The 19,293-nt window shown below is 41.3% G+C and overlaps 1 protein-coding gene across 1 annotated transcript in view; it reads right to left on the bottom strand.

The window, feature by feature from the left end:
* Nucleotides 1–13,552: 13,552 nt before the first annotated feature.
* fstl5 (follistatin-like 5) overlaps nucleotides 13,553–19,293 on the bottom strand; it is a 126,675-nt gene continuing 120,934 nt past the window's right edge. Inside the window, exon 17 of the mRNA XM_078289030.1 lies at nucleotides 13,553–14,335. Coding sequence (XP_078145156.1) covers nucleotides 13,633–14,335 — 703 coding nt within the window. The 3' untranslated portion in view covers nucleotides 13,553–13,632. The remainder of the gene's footprint in view (nucleotides 14,336–19,293) is intronic.

Below are 19,293 nucleotides of genomic sequence, written 5' to 3' on the forward strand. Positions count from 1 at the left end.
ACACACACACACACACACACATACACACATTAACACACACAAATATCCACATGCACTCACATATGCACACCTTTACATCTGTCCCACATAAACACACCTGAGCACAAGAGTATTAATGTACGTGCAAATGTACAAAATCGCTTAGAATTGCTTGAGCTCCTTAGAACCGGCCACCAAATAGTTCTTTCCTCAAGTCTGTTATCGGCCCTGTAGCAGTGTAACCATAATAAATAATGAAAATGAAGCCTTTAGAAAGGTATCCCTGTGTTTAATACATACCCAAGAGAAGTCCCAAATCCCAAGTGAGGGGAGTGCGGCGGGTCGCAGGCAGGCGGTATGCTGAGAAAGTGCTACAAGTATTGGCTGGCGCTACATTATTTGGGGAAATATAAGCTTGCTCGCTCCATTGCATTTGAATTGCCTCCAACTCACCTGTGTATAGCGTCCTCCTGGAGGGAATAACTGTTTATACTTGTGCCATATGTTTTTTTTTTTCAGCCATAACAAAAACAAATTTGTATTGAAGCGCCATGTAAAGTATTCCTATTCTCCTTCCAATATAAGAACTATTACTTTGGTCAAGGGACGTCTGAGGAAGAAGATTAAAACCTTGTTACAGTGTCAGACATCAGTGAAACATCTGACAGCTTCATCGCTGAGAATGCAAATCAAAACCTCCCCCCCCCCCCCCCCCCCCCCAAAGACTTAAATGTCAAACACACTCAATCTCACCACTTTATTGCACAATAGTGTGCAATGTTAGGTTCACTTTACCTTTGGGGAAAGAACCACGACCGACGTCAGGTCACTGTGTGCACAAAAGCAATAGCATTTACTGTGAGTCAACAAGGAGCAGCTATAGGCAATGAAAGCTCAGAAGAGGAAATGCATCCCATCATATATATGTTTTTTTTATCTGCTCTTCCTACATGGTGATACATGGTGCAGATCAGTGTGACCCGTCTCACCCATGGCATTTGGTTTTCTGTTTTCTTTCTATTCTCCTATCTGAACAGATAGAAAGATGACAAATGGAAAGTGCATCCATAGATATAGATATGGGTAGGTATATACAGTATATACAGATAGATAGATAGATAGATAGATAGATAGATAGATAGATAGACACCAACAGCCTCGATCATGATCTAATTTGTTTACTCTAATTATACCAAGGTTTCACAATTAATTTGACAATGATATATTAATGTTTAAAAAATGCTACACGTAGCAACTTTAATTTATTTCTGCTCCACAAAGAGTTAATTTTGTTTCAACATTCTGGTCCGCTAAATTTGATTGGATTTGGAGCGGGCAGAGCAGGGCGCCTGAGATGGAGCCGAGAGGGATCAACAAAAATGACTGAGGATTTAAGGAGTCAAGTTTCGCTTAGTTACACAAAAAAAAGGTCAGAGGAATTTCAGTAGCGTGTGTGTGTGTGTGTCTGTAAGAGTTATTGAGAATTTCTCAGGCAAGTGACACACATTAAAAGGTCAGTAGTATTTCATTACCAGATGTACTATATGTATGCGTGGGTGAGCGCATGTGTGTGTACATGTGTGTGTCTGTGTGTGTGTGTGTGTGTGATAAGTCAAGAAAAGATTTTATTTTGAATTTCTCAGCTAAATGAAGCAGAGCATGCAGCTGAGGGCAGAATCCCAGAGGGGAGACAGAGGCAACAGAGTCTAGATGAGCTCTGTAAGCTTATGGCTCCCAATTATGAGAGATATTGTTTTAGACGCCGCGTGGTTGCGTCAAGCTAGCATTCACTCATTTTGTTAATATCGATATGACATCCATAAATGATCAGTGAGCTGTTTCATCAGCTGTTACTGCCAGGTAGACTGTGAACGGCAGCCTGCAGCAGAGATAGACGAACCGCCGGGGCTACAGGCTACGTCTCAGAATAACTTTGATGGATGTGAACATAGTGTAATGTTCAGATATTATTCTTTTAAAGACACTGTACATTATTCTCATGGTATATGTTAGGTTAATTTATGTCTCTGGTGTTATTTTTTGAGGTGCACTGCAGCAGTAATGATGCAGCTGATATTAGCGCAAACATAAACTTCCTTGGGGATTGTTGGCGTGGAGCATGTGTCCTGATTTAGATAATTAACAGAGTTTTACAGAGCAGCTATACATTACTGCGGTTTTTGAAATAACATCTAACTGCAATACTTTACTTGAATTTAAAGCTACTCTAAGAGAGATGTGTAAAAATACACTCATCAGCCTAAATCACAAAGTGGGAAGAGAGTGAAGAGTGTCCCATCCACAGAATTTGAATGGATAGAATGGCCTTTCCACTGTTTTCTATGGTATTTTTGCCAGTACACCAAAAAATGGCGTCTTTGGTTAGTTTCTATGGTGACAACGGAAGTTTGGCCATTAAGGACGTAAAGTGTGACACTGAGTGGGTTAGCTTTGTAATGTTACAAGACTATCGTTAAATGCAACGTGATCTCACACAAATACGTGAAATGAACACAATCTCTAAAACAGCGATTTACGTGCTGTGGACACGTAGTATGGGAAAATAACGTTTCTCCACCACAAAATTAATTACGTTCCCCTGCAACTAATTGAAATACGTTCCTCCTCCACGAATTTAAAAATGTTTTTCCGCCACGAATTGAATTCCGTCCCCAAGGTTGGTTAACGGTTAAATTTAGGCAAGTAAAACAAGTTTGGTTAAGGTTATGGTAAAGTTTAGGCAAGTAAACCAACTTGGTTAAGGTTAGAGAAATGGTTTGGTCATGGTTAAATTAGAAAAACGTTCGTTAAAAATTCAAATGTGAAAAAGCAAAAAAAAAAGCAAACGTATACGCCCATCCACCACCACAACAACCACTGTTTTATTTCAACACGTAATTTGCTGTTAACATGTCGTATTCATTTCACGTTTTTCTGTGAGATCAGTCTGGTTAAATGAATAAAATGTGACGACTTACCAACAGTAATATAGAGCGATTTAACCCAATTGGGCCTTAAAACCTTGAATAGCCCCCCTGACAGCAAAGAGACAGATAGCACAACGCCAGTTTTCCACTGCTTGGTCCTCGCTGCGACTTGCCGTAAGTCGTTTTATACGGAAGCTAGGCCAGCAGTACCAAGGAGGTTTTATATTATGGAACGGTACACATAAAAATGGCCGCCGCTCCGACCATCCAGGAGCGTTGATTTGAATGGGAGGGACCGTTCTATCCATTCAAATTCTGTGGTCCCATCCCTCCAAACTCTGATGCCACCCATGAAATTCTGGTGTACAGTCACAGGAGTGAAATCCAAACTCGGACTCCAAAAAGCAGTGAGTGGAGGCACCTTCCATTGAAACCAACGTCTCTCATCCCTTTGGTGTCCTTTGGTATAAAGCATCACAGACTGACTGGGTTGGTAAACATGAGTGTGCTGTGTGTATTTCACTGATGTCGATTTCTGGGTAGTAAAATTCAAAAATTTCAAACAATTACCTCCCGCTGTCTTTTGGATCCGCCAATGTACGCGGTTGCCAAGTGTAGCTGTGAAAATTACACAGTAATTTATGTGCTGAGTGAGTGATTCATTACATCTGTATGTGTTACAAACCCATTGCATTTCAAAAATACATGGGTGGCAATGAGGAAAATATACATTATTTTCTTCATTACTGAAAAACCTACTTTCAGCTGAGGCAGAGGTTTTGCCCAACAACAGTGATACATTCCTCTTGGCTTTCTGCCCAGAATAAGATTAGAGGCCTACTGCATTTAATCCTTGCCCTTGAGCAAGGCAGTTAAAGGACCACTTTGCCGACTTTCAACCATATCTCTATCTATCCGAAATCGGGATATAGTGTGAAAAACAACAACATACGAGCCATACGAGCCGGCAAAACTCCAGTGCAGGCAACATGGAGGGAAGGTAAACATTGTTCATTTGTATACTACCGACATTGTAATGATACAAAGCTGGTTGAAAATCGGCAAAGTGTTCCTTTAAAGGGTAACTTCGGTATTTTTCAATCTGGACCCTATTTTCCCATCTTTTTGTGTCTAAGCGACTAAAGGGGACAACAATTTTTGAAATTGGTCCAGTATTGAGCGAGATCGCTTCAGCCGGCAGCCGCGAAACGGGCTGCAATGTAATCCGACGGGGCAAATCTCACCGTCAATGTACGTCCACTAAAAGTTCTTGTTTTTGCCACTGACAGGCTCAGATTGTTATTATAAGTGTCTGACAACATTATGGAAAGGACCCTACAGAGAAATGAAACGTTTTTCTTTACCTTTCGCTTGATCCGGTCTGTGTGTAACCAAGTCTCGCGAGAGTTGAGTTGTTGCAGGAAGTCAACTGTAGAAACGTGAGTGAGAGTTGGAGAGAGGAGTGCCGGGAGGAGTTGTCAGACACTTATAATAACAATCTGAGCCTGTCAGTGGCAAAAACAAGCACTTTTAGTGGACGTACATTGACGGTGCGATTTGCCCCGTCGGATTACATTGCAGCTCGTTTCGCGGCTGCCGGCTGAAGCGATCTCGCTCAATACTGGACCAATTTCAAAAATTGTTGTCCCCTTTAGTCACTTAGACACAAAAAGATGGGAAAATAGGGTCCAGGTTGAAAAATACCGAAGTTACCCTTTAAGTACCAACAGCAACAGCAAAGCCGGTCACTGTCCAACAGTATTAGATTGTAGATTCAGGTGTGAATGTGTGTAAGTGTATGAATGTGAAGCAGGGCGGCAACAGCAAGCATAATCAGTCAACTTTCCCTGGATAAATAAGAGAGGGGGAGTAGTGGGACTATTGCAATATTGCTGAACCAGGGACTCATTTATCCCCACTGTAATGAGATTGGTTAATTTGCACATATAATGATTTTGCCTCTTGTGACTATATAAAATCTTGTATTCATCAGTGTTTTCTGCACTGATGAGCTTTTTCTTTCCCACTGTATGGACCCATTGACTCCCTCTCTGGTCATATCGACTTGCACGTTCCTGAGGTTTGTCTCTATGGTTTATGATGCGATGGTTCGTTATGTGTGTTATTTTAAAACCCCGTCTGCAAACTAAATTTCCCTTATGAGACATTAAAGATTTGAAATGAATATTCTCACCAAGAAAAAATGGACTGACAGTTGTGCTGTGAATTCTGCGAGAAGCTTCAAAAACACACCAGGTGCAAAATAGAACACAGCAAAAGCTAGACGAATATATATATAGGCTTGGTGTCAGCCGCTGTCACAAAGCAAGAGCTGTCCAATGTGAAATAACACTGTACTTCTGTCCAACAAGGGCAGAAAATGTTGTTTTTTGTCATATGGCTACAGTGGGTGGTCAATCTCACTATGTAGCAATCAATAAATCATTACCACATGAATTTTGAGACATTGAGTATAATTATCGTAAACAAACGAAACCATCACAGGAAAGGTTGGCAGCCGCTACTGGTGTCTACACTGCATTTTATATTGTATTGGATTTAGAGGGAAATCTGCTGGATTGCTTTACGGCACAAAACAGGAAGAGGCCACTGTTCCTCCAGAGCAAACGGAGCTAAAGCTTTCAGAGTTTCTCACAACGGCAGATGGTGGAACAAGTGAAATGCCGATGAAGAAATTTCTTCCAACGTGTTGATCCTCTTCAGTAAAGCGAAAGAGAAAACCTTCAGCGAACAAAGAAACATCTTTATTTGCAAAAGGAAGCAATGGGGTTCATGGGAAATGTGACAAATACTAGCACTAACAGCACCACTGGCATGAGATACAGACTACCAATTGTCTCGCAAGTCTAAACCAATGGAATATGAGTCAAGGAGAGAAAGGCAATTTTATTTGATGGGAGGGGTGCAGAGGGGCAGGACTGTTCAAAAATCTGATGGTTTTATTGGTTAGAAATTTGTATTTATGCCTAGTAGTGCAGCATGATGTCACCATGAAAGATACTCTTTTTTCCAGGAAGTAAAAGTAATGGGAGTTCATTTCATGGGGACTTAAAAAGTTATTTTACCAAGGAATATTTTACCACGGTCCAAGGTATTATACCAAGGTATTGTAGTTCATTTGACAATGATAAATTGATGATTAAAAATGCTAAACGTAGCAGAAAAAAAAAACTCCAGATGATTGTTGGCTACCTGTCAAAGTGGCTGCTTTATTAGCCATATACAGCCAGAAGTGAGCAGCAAGTAACTATATAATTAACTAACCAGATAGATAGATAGATAGATAGATAGATAGATAGATAGATAGATAGATAGATACTGTAGATCCAGTGAGTCACTAACCCAAATCATGAGTCAGTTCATACAGTGTAAATCATGGTTGTAAATATAAAGCAACAAAGCTAAACTGCAGTGAATGTCCTCATTCTGTTCTGCATTTTTCACGCTCCAGTCGAGAGCGCTGCATATTGGAGGATTTTCTCCCGGGTGAAACCACAGGACTTCTTCTCTGTGCACTCCAACTTCCTCTCTTAACAGCTGGCTCTTTGGCTAAGAGCCGTCAAGCTGGAGAGAGCTGTGTGATGTTTCCTCCTGGCAGTGATATAGCTGCTCTCCAGAATGGTTTCCCCTGGTGTAGGATGCGTCTCGCTGTATTTGGCAACCCAGGAGACTGGCTTCACATCTGGTCCTCCGCTCGGCAGCGGCAGGCAGCGAGAATGAAATTCTCCTAATGACGACTGGCTGGCCGGCGGCCCGATCTGCCGGGGCCTGGATGTAAAGCTGGCCTCCTGCTCTAGTGGAGAGAGACATCTAAAGATGGCGACCTTCCTTGATTTGTGAAACGGTAAACACATCACAGGGGTTTTCACCCAGTGACTGAATGGAAATGAGGAAGGTTGAAACTACAGACATTTCCATTGTCTTGCATATATCTCAGCTGGGTATTATCTCTAAGTTACAAACTGCTGTGGTCTGAAAGCTATTGTGTCCAGATGGATAGATTAGATAGATTAGATAGATAGATAGATAGATAGATAGATAGATAGATAGATAGATAGATAGAGGAAATAAGGAAGGCTTTCAAGTAATCTGGAACATTTTTATATTAATAAATGTCTGTTTTACTCTCTATCGCTGATTGATATAAGACAATCGTGATTCAACCCAGTGGTGTAGCTGGAATTTTATCACTAAGTGGCCAAATTGAATTTGTGAAATATCTGAAATAAAATTAATAATATTGATTTTTCACCACTCAATTTCACCATTAAATGAACAGTGATTTTCCTCAGTGTTGTGTACTGTAGTTCGACCCTTATAAGCTATACTATCCTAACACATTAACAGCCAACTCACATATATTTTGTAATCCCACACAGATTTATTATTTAACACTGGGCCACAGACAAGGTCTACCTGCTGGTATTGAACATCAAAGCACTGTAGGTAATCTATAACAATTTATAATAGAAAGGTAACGCACACCAAAACATGTTGAGAGGTGCTGACCACTGGAAGTAGGCAGGAGAAAACAAGAAAAAGTGGCACACCCATAGAAAATATTCTATATTTCATTATGTTTCTGCCCTACGCACTAGTATTTTATATCAGCTCAAGTCTCTCAAGTAGTAGAGCTAATTTCTCATAAGAAACCCACAGAAGGATCTAGGTGCAGCTGTTTTGTTTGACGTTTTAAATTGTGGAACATGTGTTCATTGTTTTGAGAGTTTGATTGGATTTTGGGGATAAAATTAACAGCGTTATAGCGTTGGGAGTTGCTTTAAGAGTTTTGAAAAAGTAAACTCAGTATTGAGAAATGCTTGGAATCAATTGTGAAAAACTTTATTATACTACCACTAATGTGCTAAATACAGCATAACACACATAAACCCATTGCCAAGTTGCACATTCATAGTCCTAAAGCACTGCTGTGTCACTTTATGACAAAATGCTGCAAAACTGTAAACTTCCAGTCATTTCCCCAAAGTTCCTCCCGCTTGGCTCGACCTTGAGAGGCCTTCGCTCTGCCGCCTTTCGGAGCACACTTAACAGCAAAAGGGTAGACAAGGTGCATGTTAAGCGGGGGCGGTGGCTTCTGTCACGGTCGGCCTGGGCGCTATCTCAGCGGGATCAGTCGGGTGTGTCTGGATGACAGGACTCTGCCCGCGTCCCTGTCACCGCCGCGCGCTCGCCGCTGTCCTCCGGCCTCGGTGTCATGGCAGCTCGGCTCGGCATGACAATGGGACAGCTAAAGGGGACGAGGCATCTGCTGTCAGCATCTTATCGCGCACATCGCAGGCCGCTGCCGCTGCCGCTGCCAGATGTCCCGACATCTACATAAGAAGAGCTCATTTCCAAGCTGATGAGCATCCAGTTTGAAGAAGAAAAAAAGAATCATCTTAAATTCATCATTCAGTATGTCTAGACTGTAGATTATTTAGTGTGTAAAAGTGTTAGCATTTTGACAACCAAGAACGTACCTAGTGACCTTTAAAAAGTACTAGTTGTACTAATTTGTGAAGAAAGTAAACTCACCATGGTTTGCAGATCCCCAGGCTCCCTGCAGGACAGCTACATACTGGCTACATGAGCAGAAAGCCTAAAACTCCCATCTGCTGAAGGGAACCAAGACCCGAGAGGAGGTCCAGACGAGATGGAAGGAGAGACGGAGGGAGAGTTTTTAATTTTGTGCTATCAGTTGTTTTGTAAGCGTAGGTGTCACTTTGACATTTAAAAAAAAAAAATGGAACAAAACTGTTACAGAACAGTACAGGTCCTTATGGTTATATGACTCACAGAAGGAGTTCTTTGCAGAGAAACAAAATGTAGATATGCTTAGTCCAAGTTGCATGTTTGTCAGTCCAATTTACACCCTGATATATATTTACGTTTTGGTCACTGCACTGCCTTGGAAAGTCCATTTTGTGGTTTTGGAGGGCTTCATTGCCCGATAGAAAATCCATCTTTTAACTCCTACCATCTACAGCCATAAGGAGGTACATTGATTATTCTAGATGCAGAGAGAGAGAGAGAGCTAGACAGAGAAACAGAGAGAGAGAGAGAGAGAGAGAGAGAGAGAGAGAGCAGGCACGGGAATGCAGGATGGCACAAAGTGCAGCTCTACCGGTGGCCTCAATCAGTCATCAGGTGCCTTGGTATGGACGGAGGAGAGAGGTTGTACGGTTGGCAGGCTCTAGCAACATGATTAAGGAGCCACCAACATGATTACGGTGCTCGCCTTATGAATGGAGTAATAGAGAGAGAGGGGGGCTGGTACTAAATTCTCCTCCCGGGCAGGAGATGGAGGCGAGACGGCAGAGTTGGGGGGGAGTCCGCACCCCTCCCATGTGACCGAGGGAAGATAAAGGACTGACAATAGATAATTAAGGAACTGCCAGGACCTCTTTTCTATTCACACGGCTGTTTTATTAAAGGGAATTCAGTAAGGAAGAATATTAATATAAACTATCAGCCTGTGTGACTCAGAGATGAATATAAATTGGGACCGGTGGGGAGAAGAATGCATTAGGGAGCGTTTATCAGCAGCACAGTGGGGCACGGTGATCATGAGAGTTGGGTGCAGACTTTGATGAGGCTGACTTCGGCATGGTTCATCAGCTGAGATCAACCAAACCAAAGTTCCAGCACAAGACTCCATTCAAAAGCTTTGGGCCATAATTATATGTATGCATCTTTACACTGCTTTTGCAGAAAAACCACGCAACTGCAATTTTGGAGTACTCGCTTTTCTTACTTGAATTTAGAGTGCACGTGGCCATTTATGTGTCAAGTGCATTTCACCATCCAAATCTGTTAAAACCACATTGTATAATTTCCAAAAATCCATGCCCATTAACTAGGAAATTAACATTTCTTTCTTTAATTTTGAAACTCAATTGCAAATACATGGCTTTTACATGACCACATTGTTATTAAATAATGATGCCATGAACCGTATCATCCCAGAGGTAATTTCCTACCTCAGGAATTCTTGATTTGATGTTAATTTGTACTGAACTAATCAAATCCAGGCTCCTGGCTCCTTCCTTTCATTCTCAAGTGAGTCTTGCATCACATATTGATGTCGCATAAATGTTGCAATAGTTCCTGCATGTGAAAAATGATCCTCTGTCAACCGTATTGTGCAGTGAATGCACAGAGAATGTAGAATGTATAAGTATGTAGAGTGAAATGTACAAGCTACTGTACATGCACTGTTGCTTTGCATTGTATGTGAGGTCCTGCTGTGCATGTACTGTGAAACATGTCAATATGTCTCTGGACCAGTGTCACCAAGACAAAGTGATTCAAGTTTTTCCGCTTTTATAACACAGTTGATGATATACAGTGATTACTACCCACAGAGCAAATTGAGAGTAAGCAGGAGGTTTTATCAATACACTCAGTGTCATACACATCAAATGACTCATACTGTATACATACATAAGCTCAGAATGTGAGAAGCTGTTCCACTGTGTAGCAGACATGGTTGAATGGGGTAGACTTTCATTACAAGTGGAAAAGGCTTATCTGCTCTAAGGGTTGTTCCGATGGAAGTACCTCTCAATATGGATTTGAAAGATAAGCATATATAGCCATATGCAATTTGGCGGGCTCTTTTATCCAAAGCACCTGACAGTACCTGGAGTGGATATATTTTAAGCATGAATGGGCCCAGTGGGGGAAAAAAAAACCACCCCACAAACCCTGACGGTGTTACCCGTGAAGCTATACAAACATGTTGAATGTAGCCGTTTGCAGTCAAGTCTCGCTGGACACGGATCGCTGGCAAAAAAAATCTGATGAAAAGATTTCGCTGGTGAACCACTGAACCTGTTTGTCTTCCAAGGACATCAGTTTGATAGAAATTCAGTGAAGCTGTATACGTGTAAGTGGGGAGAGCAATAGCAATAGCATAGTAAGAGCAAGAGAGCGAGAGTTTTTCCTGTCATGAAAAATCGAAGCATGACATGTCTTGTGGCTGCATTGCATTCTGGTCTATTGAGGCTATACTGTGGGTGAAGAAACTGGTCTCTACCTCTTCTACGATGGATTTCTGCCTGTGCGCTTGGTGCAAAATGGCGGCTCTAGAAAGAAGCCCTCGCTCTTTGATTCTGGGGGACTGACACCAAAACCTGATGTTTACCGTTGATGTTTTTAGATAGCTGAAAAAATTTCCTCTTACTCCCCTGTAGCTGCGCCGGAAATGTATCTTACTAATCGACAGGGATAGGAAAAAAATACAACACCAAACATCAACATGGTCCCAGAAATGCAAGGTATGTCGCCAGTAGCTGTTTTTTTTAACACTATTAAAGTGTTTCAGGGTGGATTTTTCTCTTAAATCTGTTTCACTTAGCCTTCAGGCAATCACAGGCTGAATCGAACTGATTGAAGGTCACATTTAACCCACATGACGTCCATGTAAGACATGTTTTACACAAAGTCCAGAGCATCATAGACTTTCTCAGTCACCCTTCATGGGCAGGATTGGAGCTGCTCCCTTCAGATCGTACGTTCAGGCACCCACCGGCTAAATCAAACGGATTGAAATTCTCTTTTATCACATTTGCCATAAGTCTACTTAATTATAGACCCTTCAACCCATGCTCCCCTACTTTCCTCGTCATCCAATCTACTTCTTTTTCTGTAGAATCATTTAATGTCTTTCTTTAATTTCTTGAGAGTTTCTGTAGTTTATTTCTTTGTTATTTATGGTTATAAATTGTGGTGTATGCTTTGCTGCAAGCTAAATTTACCAAAAGGTTGAACTTGTAGCACCTCTAAGCATTATAACTGTCAACAGGCTACTTCATCTCAGTTCATATTTCTCAATGTACCAGAAGCTACAGCAGGTTATACATTATAATAAGGAAAGGAACAGAAGGAGCTGATTTTAATGGTATAGGTTTTATTGTTGGGTAAAATGACAAGCGTGTTTTCTCTACATAAATAACGATCACATGAATGAACATACAAGACATGGCTATATGGAGGTGAAAGCGGTGCAGGTGGTCACAATGCGCTGGGCACAGGATGTTGAAAATGACAGTGGTGTTGTTTTCATTTCTTAAAAAGGAGTGTGCTGATTATTCGCTCGGAAAGTGAACAGAACCCTTGAAAATCTGTACATGAATGGAACCTACTATGGCAATGGACTCACAGTTAGCCGCTATGTACAAAACACAATAGAGAAAAGGTCAGAGGTCATCAGCAGGACAGTGGGTTTTAAAGGTTGGCAAACAACATGTGATAGAGGGAAAGAAAGAAATGAAACTAAACCAAAATATACAAATAAGTCTTAACAGGAAAAACAGAATGGCTGTATATAATCTGTATACATCAAAAATTTGAGATCAATTGAAATACAATTCCTCATTGTGTTTGTCATAGAGTGCTAGGGTGAAAATGCATAGAATGTGTCCAGCTAGGAAACAGTTTAATGTGCTCGCCAGCTATCATGTATGACAGATTCTTCTTCCAGCTATGTATCTACTGTAGTAGCATTCAAAAAGAACTGTGAGTGTCTCATATTCAAAGCTTATCTTCAAAGACCCTCTACACACTACAACCACCACAACTACCCCACTCCCCACTGAGCTAGCTCGTCATTACTTCTCATTAAAACACCCATTAGAAACACGCTGTCAAACAAAGCAGACAATGCATGTTTTCCACAGTACATTCTATTGTATTCTACAATGCTTTTTTGGTCCAGGGATATTGGAATTATGATGGGATTTTCTTCACACACGAGTGCCCTATTGACTCGTTGCTAAAGGACATTTGAATAGTTTTCATTTCACAATGCAGTGTATAAAGCTTGCACAATTTAACTAACATTGTCATTGACTTCCATTTTTTTTTTCATCTTGGACTAAAAATAAAGAAATTCACATTCAAAACCTTCCAGCATTGGTTATATTTTCGGATCAAAGGTTGCAGAGCGCACAACCGTAATAAACCACTCAATCTCTCCGTCTCCACTTCAAAAGGGATGGGATCACAGCAAGGGCTCGTTTTAATTAGACTTAGACGGCTCAGCGTCGGACAGACAGATAGACGAGAGACGTGGATTTGTGAGGAACCTCTCTCACCACAAACGCAGGGTCAAAGGAAGAGGTGTAATCTGCAGTCACACCGGGAATAATTACGCTAATTCCTCCGATAGAGGGGGAGTTTTCCTTGAAGGCACAGGAAAAAGTTGGGAATGGGGAAACTTAATCAACAAGGGATAATCAAGACCTATGTATATATATTTTTGCCAATTCACTGAAATGTTGTAATTAATTGTTTTCAGAGATTATCTACAGTAGACCCAAACACTAAATGCAACCTAGTTTGCAACAAACTTGTGATTAACAATGCTAAATTGCACCTATTTACGGTTTCATATCAATTGCGGCACATCATATGCCCTAAAAGATGATACCGGCAAGCAACTTCAGGTTGACTACGAGTCAAACCACCCAGTGGAAAAACAGACTTTGACTTGGCTTGAAGACAATGCCAATAAATGACTCCATCTCTTTTTTTTTTTTTGTTTTTTTGTTTTTTTGGATGACGATCCCTCATCCAATGGTCAATTTGGTTTTGGAATCAGTGGTATTTTCTATCACGCCCCCACAAAATTAAAAATCTGCAACGAAATTCAGTGCAACAGTACCTTTTAAGAAAAAACGATCATTGGGTCTTGACGTATGACCTAGGATTCCCCAACCCACACCACGACGTTGCCTTTGAGGACATCGGTGATCTCACAGTTGAGCTTGTTGAGGCGTCCGTCCAGGATGAAGAGGGACTCTCTGGACGGGGTCATGAGGTACTGTCCGAACAGTCCGCTGCCGGCCATCACCCTGTTCCTCCTGCTCCACGGCCACTCGAACGACTTGGTGGCCTCTTTCAAGCTCTTGATCATCTTGACGTTGCCGGTGCTCAGCTCCACGAACAGAGCGTCGGTTTGGCGGCTGGAGCTTCCGAACACGTTGTACTGATGGACCTCCGTGAAGGAGCGCTGGAAGGCCAGATCCGAAAGGTGCAGGTTGGTGTGGATGTCGAACGGCACCTGGATCTCCCCCCGCACCGAGATCTTCTGGATCCTCATCAGGCCGTCGCCGTCGTCCACGGTGACCAGGTAGTGGCCGTCTGGAGACACGTACGGCGTGCCGGTGACGTCGCCGTTTTGGCCGATCACGGCATCTGTCACGCTGTCCAAGATGAGCTGGGGCTGGGTGGCGCCAGTGGAGTCAGGCCTGCAGTTAACAAAGTAGTAGCCGCCAAGATGGGTGTAGGCCACAGACTTGGGGATGCAGTTATACTCCCGCAAACTGATGTTCTTCACATACGATGTGGTCTCCAGGTCAATTTTGTGGAGAACAGGCTCATTTCGATGGAGGATGATGCCAAATCTGTGGGCGATAAAAAAGAGATGTAAGTCAAAATTATATAATAATGCATTTTCCATTCATGGGAATATTGAATTGAATGACATTTTAGGCATTTAGCTGATGAGTGCAACTGCAGAGGAAGCTTAATTTCCTAAGATGCAAAAATTATAATCAGCCAATAGTGCAAGTGTCAGAGCAACAGCGACCTCTGACCTGATAGTAGATAACAAATATTGAGACCGTCTGCACTAGCTTCCCAGCTTTTTTTGGCTGATTAAGAAAGAGCAAGAGGAAATTTCATAAATATTAAGTCTGTTATCACTGAGATTAAATGATAGCCAGATGCAGATGATAACAATGCTTACTCCATATTAAAAAAAAGTCATTTCATATTGTACTGAGTCTTAAAATCTTCTTTTTCTCAAAGCCAGCACGGAAATCTGCCAATGAACTGTGGTGATTCTTTTTGTTTCCAATGTAGTCTGATGAAATGTTTTCCAACAAGTGACAATAACTACAAATAAAGCAGCACAATCCACTCATATCAAGATAAAAGTCACCTGAAATAAGAAACCACAAGCTGATTGGCACTGGGAAATTATTTCATTGGCAGAATTTGTCATTCGTGTTGAGAAAACAAAATAAAGACTAAAGCATCATACGAGATGAAATAAGTAGTTCAGATGGACATTTTTGCAGTGTATATGTTACATTAGAAGTGCTCAATAGATTTCACAGATGAGAGTGTCTATTAGCTGTACAATGTTGGCACTTTTAGAAGAGAGTGAATACAGGGTTTTAAGAGGGAAGGGAGGTTCAATTTAACCAATTCAACAGCCGTCTTCAGCACCCAGACAATCTTAGCATGGCAGCCGAGCGTCATCTACCCAGCACTTTCCCTCTAATAGAATGATAACAGTTTTGTATGTGACCATGAATCAGTGGAGATACTACTCATTACAAAAACCTAAAGAGTCTGATAATGGCACATTGCATTTCAACAGTTCAGCAGGGGAGAAGGGGAATATGCAAGGAGCTGACAAGCCTCAATTAAATGTGAATACCAGCTGATCGATGCTGACAGGCACTTCAATCTCGCTATCATTCATCTTCTTTTATGCCATTTGAACACCAAGTTGTCTGTTCGTGTGAAGAGAAAATGGCTGTTTGAAAGCCACGGAGCGCATTATCAGCGCTGTGAAGGGAATCATTGATCCAGAGATTGTGCTGTCCATTGGAGGCTAGGCAGGGGACTTAGGTCATAAAAGAGGAGAGGAGTGACAAAAGCAGCATGGGGCTGTATGGAGCTCACTGAAAAACATCACCATCTTTATCAATAATTTCTCTTGAAACTCAAATTGAGTCTGACAGTCTTATTTTTCTTAAAGCAAGTGGAAAAAAAAATGATAAAGGGCTGAGATTATTTCACTTGTTTCCAATGCAAATCACCTTTTCTTAAATCAAATGACGTTATCTTGAAACAATTTGCTTTTTCTGAAGATACTGTCGCTTGTTTCAACTCTGGAGAAAAAGTGAAATTTTCATCAGATTGTTTTTTTACATATCTTAAGGAGAATATAATATTAAGACTCACTTCTAGGACCACTGGCTTGTTCAGATTGCCTTTTTCTCATCAGTAGGGAGACAGGGCTGAATGACTTAGACTAGTGTTACCACTCTGGCCTGTCCAACATCACTGAAATTGTTTTTGCCATGTATTTTATTCAATTTTGTGGCTGTTTTCGACAGATCTGTGGGCAGCGTACACCAACTGTGATGTATTGGTAACATGCTTGGGAGCTAAAGGTCAATTTATGCATTTATCCCACTATGAAAATATTATTTTCACCAACAGCTAGAATTTTTTGATGTGTGATAAAATGTGATGTGATCACAGCTGGGTTGCATCATCAGCAGACCTGCAATGCTCTCAGCCAAACTGACAGCTGCCTTTTGTTGTTTCTACCCATGATTAATGCATTAAAGATTCTCACTGATGCTACAGTACAAGGATCTGTAGAACTAAAGCCATTTCAAGTTTTATCATCTTATCTTTGTCAGTATGCTCAGCGTAGAAATGACTAGGTCTGAACACTTAACCCCAAAGTAATGTTTGCTCTGCAGTTCAGTTAAAGATCCTGAGGGCAAAACTCGTGAACAGAAAACAAAACAATGAACGCTGCACAGTGAAAGATATCTATAACACAGCAATTCTTGTTCACCTATCCTCCAGCGCCTAAACATGAAATCAACATCTAACTCTGCTTGTTTTGCCAAAAGGCAGTCTGTGCAATGATTAGAAATTTGTGAAAAATAGGCGAGGGCAGCTCAAGCTGCAGGGTAGCAGTGGTAAAAATAAGAAATAACTGTTTTTTGCTGACTTGCAGAGCTGCTTGACTGTAAGTCAATGTTTTTAATGAATGTCAGCCCCCAGAAGTTCCTGCATGCTATAATGTGGCTACTGGGGGAATCCCCTGTCATTAAACAATCCCAGGAAATTGCAGAATGTGTTAGAGTTCACACTGCTCATACTGTTTAGCTGTTAAATCAACTCATCTATGCTGTGTTTCTGCCAACAGACAAACAGCGGCTGTGAGGATACTAGAACAATATATCACCGGCCCCAAGGCAGCAGTTATTTAAAAATTTCCCAATATCTGCGATAACAAACGATAATTGTCGAAATATAAACACACAGTCTACACACATGCATGCTGGGACACACACACACACACACACACAGATTCAACACACACACACATACCAAGTATAGCTCAAGCTTTTTTGTGTACTTTAGAAGCATACTGATCCATTGTCTTACACTCAAATGATGGTTTCCTTTACACTGTTAAACTTTGGGTTTGTAATAAAACTTCACGGAGGGACAGCAGAGTCTCTACAGTAGTGCCATGTCTTCCCTTTCTCAAATAATGAGTTAAGCCTGGCTTAAGACTGGCTTGGCTTTACATTCCACAGTTCAAACATTTACCTGACACTCCTATCCAGAGCAACTTACGAGTGAGTAAGTAGCGGCTCACTGTCTTGCTCACAGACTCTTTGACAGGACACATAAGCTTGTGGGGGGATTGAATCTGTCACCTTTTGGTTACAAGACAGCTTCTCTAACTAGTAAGCCATCCTGTCCCCGGGCTGAGAAGCAGGTTCGTCATTGGCTCTGGTAAGTTCTGTCATCAGAAATAACTAAGGGGTTGGTTATCCAACTGATGATGTAATATCTGCCAGATAACTTGTAAAGTCAAATAACAGTTACACTGCAAAAACTGACAAACTTGTTAAGTTATTTTATCTTGTATCCAGACTTATCAAGCATATTTTAGGATGTGTGTTACAAATTTCATTTGTCATTTTCATTTCGTTGCAAATTTGTCATTTGTCAGTCGTTTTTGCATGAATCAAGTGAAATTTATTGAAACCAGCAAGATTATCTGCCAGTGCAGCAAGATAATTTGACTAAAAATATAATGAAATACGCTTGATAGGTCTGAAATCAGGATAAAATCACTGGAAGGCTTTCCATTTTTTGCAGTGTATTACATCATCAGTTAAAAACATGTTACTGCCCCTATAAAGTAATACTTGCCGGTTAACTAAATTAACAGGTTTTATAAAATTTTTGCAGAATTTAGAGCAACATTTTTATTACTTTTTTGACCAGTTATTACATTATCCATCAGTTATTACATTATCAGTTGTTATAAGCCTTGCCATATAAAGGCTACCCTTTAATTCAGTGCACATGTCAGAAATCTACAGTCAGTCTGGTCAGAGGGAACTGAGCTCCTGACCCTTGCAGTGTTAATGCTTTGCTCTACCCACTGAGCAGGAACAAGAAATCTAAAGCAGGCCATTAAAGTGTTCGTTTACAAAAATATCCTAGTGTGTAAGACCGAAGCTGAAATTATGCTTCATTTTGAAAAAGTATGACATGTTTTTTTCTTACACTGTAATTACCACCCAGCCATACCAATTCCAGTTAGCAGCCTGTCAACAGACTAGCAGCTTTACAACGAGAGAGTGTTACCGGCAAGGGTCACAATGGCGGTATGGCGTCTTGCATAATTAAGATCAAATGGTACATTTCTCAGATAGAATTACACATCAAATACTTGTTTTCAGCTTTCAGGTGACATCTCCATGTAAAAAGGTAATTATGTTTATATATTTTTCTTTCATATTTTAGGCAATTGCTAATGCTCAGAATGAGCGTGATTTACAGTGAGTTCAGCAGTAGCATAAGCTTAAATTCAACAAAAATTACAAGCAACCAACTGGTAAAGGGTGCAATTTTCAAACACAAAATTGCAAAAAAAAGTGGCCACAGTTTCCTGAGGTCTTCCCGGCAGGTCTAGGTGGATCTAATTACAGCTGTGCCAGCAAGCCCCCGCTCCTCCTCCTCTGCAGGAGACCGTTAACATCCTCAAATCCTCCAGCCCTCCTGCCTGCACTTGGCTTTTCCATGACTCCAGCCAAGCGTTTGGGAAGATGCCAGCTTTCTCTATCCAAGATAAGCCTGAGTGTGTCAACTACTCATGACTCGTCAAAACCACGGGGGCCGAGTCGATACGCTCTGCATATGTCCGTGCTTTGTTGCTGATGAGCTAAAACGTTAGAGAGGAGGTGAGCTGCTGCTACTGAGCATAAAGATTCTCTAGAGTCGGACAGTTGGCCCCCCCCCCATATTCCTCTCTAAAGGAATACGCAGAGTTTTGTTGGTCAAGTGGAGAGAGCATTGTCACCAAAGTCATCCATGTGTCCCCGGTAGATCTCTCCCTCTGGTGCTCCATGCTAACACATTAACATACACTTTGCATGTGATTAGTAGTATCCAAAATAAGGAGACTGTTGCCTGGTCCTAACCAGACTCTTTGACTGTTGGACTGTTAGTATTGAGGAGGCAGGTGTTGTTGTGATTGGAGCATTTTCTTTCTGATCCGTCTTGTCATTGTCGAGAGAGAGGA

This window comes from Centroberyx gerrardi, chromosome 16, assembly GCF_048128805.1.
Source record: "Centroberyx gerrardi isolate f3 chromosome 16, fCenGer3.hap1.cur.20231027, whole genome shotgun sequence".
NCBI lineage: Eukaryota > Metazoa > Chordata > Actinopteri > Beryciformes > Berycidae > Centroberyx > Centroberyx gerrardi.